The 9,414-nt window shown below is 51.4% G+C and overlaps 1 protein-coding gene across 1 annotated transcript in view; it reads left to right on the top strand.

The window, feature by feature from the left end:
- The window catches only part of RGS3 (regulator of G protein signaling 3), a 198,025-nt gene that overhangs the window by 89,441 nt on the left and 99,170 nt on the right, over positions 1 to 9,414 (top strand). Inside the window, exon 15 of the mRNA XM_026658479.2 lies at positions 4,387 to 4,498. Within this exon, the coding sequence (XP_026514264.1) occupies positions 4,387 to 4,498 (112 nt within the window). The remainder of the gene's footprint in view (positions 1 to 4,386; positions 4,499 to 9,414) is intronic.

Here is a 9,414-nt window from a genome sequence, read left to right on the forward strand (position 1 = left end):
GCCCCAAGGGTCGGTCCTGGGGCCGGTTTTGTTTAATATCTTTATTAATGATCTGGAGGATGGTGTGGACTGCACTCTCAGCAAGTTTGCAGATGACACTAAACTGGGAGGCGTGGTAGATACGCTGGAGGGTAGGGATCAGATACAGAGGGACCTAGACAAATTGGAGGATTGGGCCAAAAGAAACCTGATGAGGTTCAACAAGGACAAGTGCAGAGTCCTGCACGTAGGATGGAAGAATCCTATGCACTGCTACAGACTAGGGACCGAATGGCTAGGTAGCAGTTCTGCAGAAAAGGACCTAGGGGTCACAGTGGACGAGAAGCTGGATATGAGTCAAAAGTGTGCTCTTGTTGCCAAGAAGGCTAATGGCATTTTGGGCTGTATAAGTAGGGGCATTGCCAGCAGATCGAGGGACGTGATCGTTCCCCTTTATGCGACATTGGTGAGGCCTCATCTGGAGTACTGTGTCCAGTTTTGGGCCCCACACTACAAGAAGGATGTGGAAATATTGGAAAGAGTCCAGCGGAGGGCAACAAAAATGATTAGGGGTCTGGAGCACATGACTTATGAGGAGAGGCTGAGGGAACTGGGATTGTTTAGTCTCCAGAAGAGAAGAATGAGGGGGGATTTGATAACTGCTTTCAACTACCTGAGGGGGGGTTCCAAAGAGGATGGAGCTCGGCTGTTCTCAGTGGTGGCAGATGACAGAACAAGGAGCAAGTGGGGGAGGTCTAAGTTGGATATTAGGAAACACTATTTCACTAGGAGGGTGGTGAAGCACTGGAATGCTTTACCTAGGGAGGTGGTGGAATCTCCTTCCTTGGAGGTTTTTAAGGCCCGGCTTGACAAAGCCCTGGCTGGGATGATTGAGTTGGGAATTGGTCCTGCTTTGAGCAGGGGGTTGGACTAAATGACCTCCTGAGGTCCCTTCCAACCCTGATATTCTATGATTCTATGAGACCCTCTCCAGTCCAGCTTCCACCCCCTGCACCCCATTGAAACAGCTCTGACCAAAGTCTCTACTGGCCTCTGCCTGGCCAGAGCTCAGAGTCAGTGCTCTCTCCTCCTCCTCCACCTGGCAGGGCATTTTCCACAGGAAAAGATGAAATGTTTCATGTCGACTTTCTCATTTCATTTCAATGTTGTCATTTTCAATACAGTTAAACCATTTTGTGTTGTTTATTATTTCTATTCATTTTGATTAGACTTTAATATCATTAAAATAATAATTTTATTATATTTTGTGTTCTATTTAATATGACAGAAAATATATTATATTTAATATTTTAATAAAATAGTTGAAAGGAAAAGAATCAACATGATCAAAATGAAACATTTTCATGGGTCCGAATTTGAAATTTTGTTTCGTGGGAAATTTTGAAATTGCAGCTTTTCATTCTGATTTGGAAGAAAAATAAAATAAATATTTCAAATGCTGGAGCTTCCCATGGAATGGAAAGTTCAGTGTGTGAGCAGCTCTACTTTAAAGGAAGCGCTTTTCTGTTTTTGTGTTCACTGGGCTTAAAGGGATGTGTGTTTGCAAAATAACTGTAATATTTTTCTTGGGGAGTGTGACAGACTCTTGGTCCTAGGATGATGAGAATGACAAGGGGCCTGGAAAAACTCCCAGGAAGAGAGATTGAAAAGATTGAGATTGTTTACTTTAAAGAGGAGATGAATAGGAGGCAGCATGATAAAAGCATGTAAAGTAATGAATGGTCTAGAGAAGGGAGATTGGGAACTTCTGGTCTCAGTCTCATAACACAAGAACAAGGGGCATTCAATGAAATTAAAGGGTGACAAATTCAAAACTGACAAACAGAAACCCTTCTTCATACAACACAATATTAGACTGTGGAACTCCTTACCACAGGAACTTGCTGAGGCCAAGAATTTAACAAGATTCAAAAAGAGGTTGGACATTTATATGGATAACAAGAACATCCAGAGTTGTTATAATTAATGACAACAAACATTTTGGAAGGGACATCAAACCTCAGGCTTCAGGGCTTGAGCCAGTTTCTAACTATTAGGGTACGTTTAGACTGCAATTAAACCCTGGCCTGGGTCAGTTGACTCGGGCTTGCGGGGCTCGGGTTGCGAGGCTGTAAAACTGCTGTGTAGATGTTCAGGCTCGGGCCCGAGCTCTGGGACTCCTTGAGGAGGCGGATCCCAGAGCCCAGGGTCCAGCCTGAGCCCGAATGTCTATACAGCAATTTTTAGCCCTGCAGCTTGAGCCCCGTGAGCCTGAGTTAGCTGACCTAAGCCAGCCATGGCCATGCCATGGGTCTTTTATTCCATTGCAGACCTAATGCAAAGGTCACATTATCCCCCATCTGACCACTACTGGGTTTTCACACCTTCCTCTGAAGCAGCTGGTACTGCCACTGCCAGAGACAGGAGACTGGACCAGGTGGATCCTGAGTCTGATCCAGTCTGGAAATAACTATGTCCTATGACCCCACCCATGGAGCTAGAGTGATTTTGCTGACTTTTCCTGGTCTCCGTTGTTTCCTGTTAGTTCCTGTTGGAAAGTACGGCAGTGCTAGAGTGTCTCCTTACAAGGCAGAGTGAACTAGGGCCAGGGCTGGAGGGATCCCCCAGGGAGTGACCCTTGGAACAAGCCAAATTCAGAAGCAGGCTTAGAGTGAGGTTTGTACTGTGTCGGTCTTGAAGTTAATAATTAAGCCAAACCCTGAGGGGGTGAGCGTGGGCAGCAGGGCAGGGCTGCTGGCTGTTCAGTGAGAGAAGCAAACACAATGCTAGTTTTGTTTGTAAGCTAAAGCGAGGTTCATAGTTCTTCACTCCTGAGAACTCCACAAAACCAAACCTGTGGGCAGGAAGGAAAACGGACTGTAGCAAGGCCACTCATTTCAGCGCCAGAGCCAAACACTGACACGACGTACGGAGTTCTGTTAGAACCTGAAATCTGGCCCCTCGCCTAGTGAAATCTGCCTCATCTCAGAACCACACTGCATGTGTAAACAGTGACTCAGTCAGTGCCCTGGCTGAAGGGTGGTCCAGGGAATGGTGGCAACAGAGCAGTAGCGAAGCCAGCAAGTGGATTCTCTCTTACAAGCCTAGCAAAAAGCATTCAGGTTTTTTAATTTTCTGCTTTTGGAAATAAGTTGCCACAAGTTTGGCCACAAAGACGTTGGGGTAGTTACTTGGCATTGTTCAGCGGCAGCATTCCTGGAGGTGCAGTACAACTGCTGGCACTGAGCTGGGGGTGATCAGGGAGAACAGCAGCAGGGTGGCTCTCTCCTGTTCCACTTCATCCCTCACACAGCGCGCCTATTGGCTGTCTAGGGAAGCATCCACCTTTAGAGGAGAAAGAAATTCAAGAAGTTCCCAAGGGTTTGTCCTGTCCCCTTTTCAATCTAGGTTTGGATGTGTGCTTTGGGCATCTGGCTGAGACTTGGGCAAGCTCAGAGGCCAGCGAGCCGTAACCAAGCCGAGCCATACACTGGCTGGCAGGACAGAACTGCTAACATCTGAGTCATGGAGTCCCACTTGGTGGATGAGTTGATTCTTTTGCTTGTTATTTATTATTATTATTGCAGTAGCACTTAGGAGCCGTAGTCATGGATCAGGACCACGCTGTGCTAGGAGCTGTACAAACCCAGAAGAAAATCTGCCTTCCATTTATGCAGTTAATGCCATGAATATATAGTAGGTCCCTCACCCGAGTTTCAGGGGAATTAAGTCGCTAAGGCATGTAGCTTTCATATTTTGTAATATTTGCATCCCAATTGCAGCCAAAATAATTATTGTTTTTAAGTATCATTGTTTGTCCCCATTACATGCCTGCAAACATTCTCCTTTAGCATGGCTCCTTCAGAGCCAACATGTTGTTTACTTGAGGGGAGCAGGACAGTGTGTAATAGTTAAAACAGAGTCAAAGCCCCTCGTCCTCACCAAATTGGGTTCTCATGCAATCTGAGAGAGTAAATGTGCTCCCAGACTGGAACTTCCACAACTCAAATCATTTCCTGTCCTTCATCCTGGGGTGTGAAAACCTTGGAAAAGAGGGTTGGAGAGAGAGCGGTGTGGGTGTGTGCATGTGGGCACAACAATTCTGGACACTTTGATTCCTCCCATCACAGGGCTCCAGAAGTCCCCTGGAAACAACAGACTGCAGGGTAGGAGTGATGGCTAATAACTTGTTGATGCTAGCAAGCGTCTGCCGTTTGAAGTAGTGTGAGTTTTGCGGTGTCTGAAATGCTCCCTTCATTGCCAGGGTGTCTCCAGAGGCCTCTGCGGGGCTGGAAAGGAGGCCCTGGAGTTCCAGGCTAACTCTTGGGGCTGATGCCTGTCTAGGCTGGAAGGAGGCTCTTTGACAATGGCTCCTGATGCCTCCTGTGTTGTCATCTTACCCTCCAGGTGACCGTCTTCATTTACTCGGACTTGCTGCTCTTCACTAAGGAAGATGAGCCCGGGCGCTGCAATGTGCTGAGGAATCCTCTCTATCTCCAGAGTGTCAAACTCCAGGAGGGTGAGTGTGCCAGCAGGCAGAAGCCTGGCTTTGGTGGATTCTCAATGGCTCGCTGGCCCATCAAGGCCCAGTGGGCAAGTGGGGCAGCCCAGGCAGCATGCCGTCACCCACCGTTGTTTCTTGCTGTTGCAAGGGTTTCAGAAGTACATGATTTCCCCTCCTGCTTGTCCTGCTGAATGTACACCCCATGGGAGGAGCTCAGGACACGCAGTGAGCCTTCCTTCCTAGCTACCCTTCCCTGGGGGTTCCAGCCAGCCCTGCCCACCATCACCCCACACAGGCTCCAGTCTGTTCATATTCCGGGGCACATAGGCAGAACTCTGGTTGCCAGGGAACTGCAGGCCTCTTGCAGAGGCAGTCCCTTGCTGTTGTGGGACTGGACAGGGCTCTTCTCCAGGGATGACAGGCCGGCCCTTCCAAGGCCGCTGTGTGCTGTGCACTCACCATGCTGAGCAGTCCTTCCCCGTCCTGCCGGGGCCATGTTGTTTGCAGCAGTGGCTAGCTGAGACAATGAAGGAAACGAAGTCTTGAGGTTTCCCCTCTGGTGCTTTAACAGAGCACAGCAGCTTCTTCCGGAGGTCTCTGACTAAGCTCTAGTGACCTTTGCTTACCACACTTCCTCCTTCAACCGCCTACGGTTTCCCTTCACGGCCAGCCAGGGCAGTTTCTCCCATCTACGCCTTGACACACCGATGGCTGCTGGGTCGGGCTGGGAGCCTTCCTCTCACGCTGCCTGCCTGGCATGGCTGCTACACCCTGCTGATGGGCTGGCTGCAGGGACTGCTCCAGCGGTGGGGAGCGATCTGAAGCAATTGATTCAGTTGGGATGCTGGGAGGGGGTGGGGAGGCTGCTGAGATACAAATGAGGAACACCCCTTCCCTGACCCCGGTTCCCTGCCTCTCCTTCCCTGGGGCAGCCAGCATACCTGGGAACATGTGCAAATCCTCTTTGAACAGCCCTCCAGCCTGCAGCCCCCAAGAGGCAGCTGCTGAGGCTGGAGATGACGTGGGCGGTGGGTGGCGGGCGGGAGGCAATGGAGGTGAGATGGAGAACTGAGGCGTGGATGGTAGACCCGGCACTGAAGGACTAGCCTGCTCATTGCTTCATGTTCCTGGTTTGCATTGGTGGGTTGTGCAGACTGGCTCACAGCTCACAGCCATCCCAGACCTTGGCCAGGTGAGCCTAGCACTCGTCCGGCTGTGTAATTGGTGCAGGTGAAGATATCTGATTGATGGGAGACCTGCTCGGGCAGGGCAGAGGAGTGGGAGTAGCTGACATTCAGTGTGGGTGGAGCCGTGAGGTGCTGCGGACGTGGTGCACTGCCCGGATCTCCCCAGCCCATCTCCTTCCCCAGCCCCAGGCCTGAAGTTGCTGTGGAATAGGGTTGCCCACCCTCCAGGATTGTCCTGGTAATTAATCTTTAATTAAAGATTATGTCACGTGATGAAGCCTCCAGGAATACGTCTAACCAAAATTGGCCCCCTCCTGTGGAATCAGGCTCTGCTGTTTGGTATCCCAGTGTAGATGGCACTAGGAGTCCACATCTCTGGAGCAGGGCTGTCCTTCCCAACTAATGATTTACCGAGTGTTTCCTGTTTGTGAATTTCCCATCACTCCTCCAGCTGATTTGAACTCTCTGGGAATGAGTTTTGGCTGTCAGCTTTTTCCAGTTCCTTGTGAGCTCCGGATATTGAATCTTTGAGCTGTTTGTGACATGCAGGTCACCTGGTATGTTTGTTTCTTTTGCAAGAGTCACTTAGCATTGCCTGTTTCCAGGATCTTTCTGCCAGTGAACTCATTCACTAGACTATATGGGGAGAGCAGACACAGTGAGGGATGACACAGGAAAAGCAAACTCATTTAGAAACAAGATTGAATATGCGTGGAATGGTTTTGACACTCTTCCCCCAGCGCAGGTTGTTTCTAAAGAACGGATACAGCAATGTTGCCCCTTAGAGTACGTCGGCACTTGGAGCTGGGGATTGAGTCTCAGCTCAAGGAGAAATGCTCACATGAGCTCTCATCGAGCTCGCATGCTAGGGAGAGTGTAGCCCAGCCGCAGGAGGGGCTCGCAGCCCCCGGCCCAGCCCATTGGGATGTCCTTGGGACGGCTGGTCGCACTGCCAAGGCTGTGCTCTGGCTTTAGCTCACTAGCTGTATTTCCCCTCGAGCTACGAATCACGCCCCAGCTCGAAGGGTGGCCATCCCCTGAGGAGAGCAGCAGGTGCATGTTTGATTTCCCAGCTGGGCCCTCTGGCCGAGTCGTTCAATAGCCCTCGGAATCGTAACTGCTGCCAGATGGCTGCTTTCTCCTGCACCTGGGCAGGAGCTTGGAGAAGTTGGCTCTGCTCATGGCTGTTGCTCAGGTCATTCAGGTCCTGCGCTGGGATGTGCCGGCTGCTCCTTCATGCCAGCTGGATTTCTCAGGAAGCTGTCTGTTATTTATTGCCTGAGCAAGCACAGGGAGCCCCTCCAGAAAGGGATGTTTCTTGCTGCCTTTCATAACCTTTAGCGTGACCTTCCCTAGGAATCCAGCTCGGTGCCGTTTGCTTCCAGAAAGTTGCCTGCTTATGGATCACACAAGTCTGGTGCAAAAACGTGTCACCGAGCCAGAGCCAAAGTCAAAAGCTGTCAGTCCCTTTTGGCAATGACTTTCTGCTGCTCTCCTAAAGAACTGAATGGCACGTTAATAGGAACAGGCGTATTGCTGAGTGTAACAATTGAGACATCTCCGGTTCACTGAAGACCATTGTGATGTTTCCTGTTTCTGCTGCTCGCTGCACTGTGCTAAAGCAGATCAGTATAATCGGCTTTACAATGCCCTGTCTTCCTGCTTTAGAAGCTCAGCATGGCTGATGAGCATCACGCCAGCCAGTGTTTCCAATGTAATGGGATGAGCGTCCTTGGTTAGATACTGTGGGAATTTCCATCCCAAACTTACTGACTTGCTGGGACCACACCCCTACTGGGGTGGGGAAGCTTCAGATCAGGAATGGAAAGGGGCAACAATACAGAATAGCCACTGTGAGATCTGCCCCAGCCATGCTCCTTGTCCCCACCCTTTTCGCACTCCAGAGTAGGAACAGAGGCTTCTCCCTTTGCATGCTGCTCTGCTGGCCCAGTGCTCAGGGTACTGAGGAGGCACCATGCTTAAAGCAGCCTCTTGTATGGTAATTAGCCCCAGGATTTCAACACTGTCCCACTCCCTTTGCTGGGCCTCTCCCATCTTGCTGCTGCTGGCTGGAGCCGAAGTGGCTGTTAGCCATTACTCAGTACTTTGAAGTGGGCTTTGGCAATGGAGTGAGTCTTTGCTCTGTTTGGAGGTGCCCTCAGAGGCTAGTCTCCCTGTAGATGACACCCCCTTGGGGCAGCCCTGCAAGTGGCTCCTTGCCTCAGTGTCCCTCTTGGGTAACTCAAAAGACTTCACTTCAGGTTCTTACTTTAACAGCATCCCTCCTGGGGGCCAGCTGATTACAGCAACTTTATGCACGAGTCTCTACCTGAGTCCCCGACCCTAGTCCATATCCCCCATGCACACAGTCTTTGTTCTCACCGCACCCCAGCTCTCCAGCAAGGAGACAGTAGCAGGTACATCCCTCCGCTGCTCCCCTGCCTCTGGCCCTGGGCACTAACTCTGCAGCTTAGAGCCTGCAGACATCTCCCTCTGCTGCTTCTTCTGCCTTCGGCCCTCTCCAGCCCCCCTGGCCCTGGGGACCCCCATCAGCAAACCCCTCTTTCTTCTCTCCTGCCTTTAACCTGCCCCCAGGAACCACCGTCTGTCTCTGGCAGCTCCCATCTCCTACCCTTCGCCTGGCTGACTCCTGACTGACCTTTTGTAGCCCTCAGGTGCTGTCCCACTTTCTTAATTAGCCCAGCAGGGAGCTCCTGGTCTGGACCAGGAGTGCTGAGCCCCGTTTCATGTCATGGGCCAGCTGCCCCGTTACACTTGCTCTGCAGCTGCAGGGACCCGGGCTGCAGTTGTTGCAATGCACTGCCAGCCCACCCCCTTTCCCATCCCACTGGCCTGACAGCAGCCTCCCTGAGCTGCTCTTTCCTTTGCTCCTGGGTTCTTGTCGTCTGCTCACCTGCCTCTGAAAAGGGGGGTGGGGGTTGGGGTGCTGAACTGCTGCCGCTTACAGGGGCCCACATTACACACTGTGATTGTTGGCTCTGTGGGGACGTGACTGGCTTAATCTGTGCTGGGTGGTTCTGTGTACGAGCCGTTTGTTCCCCTTCAGTGCTTTGCAGCATATGCCCAGCAGGTCAGAGAGGGACACTGCCTGCCTGATGTTCTTATGCAAAGAATCTTAAACATTTGGTCCTTGGCTTTTTGTGCTGCTTTCTCTCTTGTAGCATTTCCCTGAGTGTGGCTGATACCAGCCTGTTTCTCTGTCACAGCAGAGCCGGGATGGCATTTGACAGGCCGTTATTATTCATTATTGGTTAGTGCTGGGGGCGGTACAAGAGGGCAGAAGTAGGCATGCCCGGACCCTGTGATTATGTAACCTTTCCATTGCAATAGCATCTAGCGCCTCCGACCAGTGCGGAGGCCCGCGGGGCTGGGTGCGGCACAGACATATTCAGGGGCAGCTCCGGCCGCAATGGGCTCACCTCTAAGCGAGAGATACAGAGGCAACAGGCCCGCTGGGGCGTGACTAGCGTGTGTTTGCACAGCTGATATTATATTTGACTCGCATGCTGTGGGCACTTGCCAGAATGAGCCCATAGAAAGGCCAGGGTCCAGCCCTAGAGAGAACGAGCAGATACACCCGGGTCCTGCCCCAGAGAGAACGAGCAGATACGCCCGGGTCCTGCCCTAGAGAGCTTCCAACATAAGAGCCCAGTGTAAAAGGTTCCTGCCGGGGCTTGACCCTCCAGGGCAGGAGGGGAGCCACACCGACTCCCTGTCCACGAA

This window comes from Terrapene carolina, unplaced genomic scaffold (genome assembly GCF_002925995.2).
Source record: "Terrapene carolina triunguis isolate 2854851 unplaced genomic scaffold, T_m_triunguis-2.0 Scaffold449, whole genome shotgun sequence".
NCBI classification, from domain to species: Eukaryota; Metazoa; Chordata; order Testudines; family Emydidae; genus Terrapene; species Terrapene triunguis.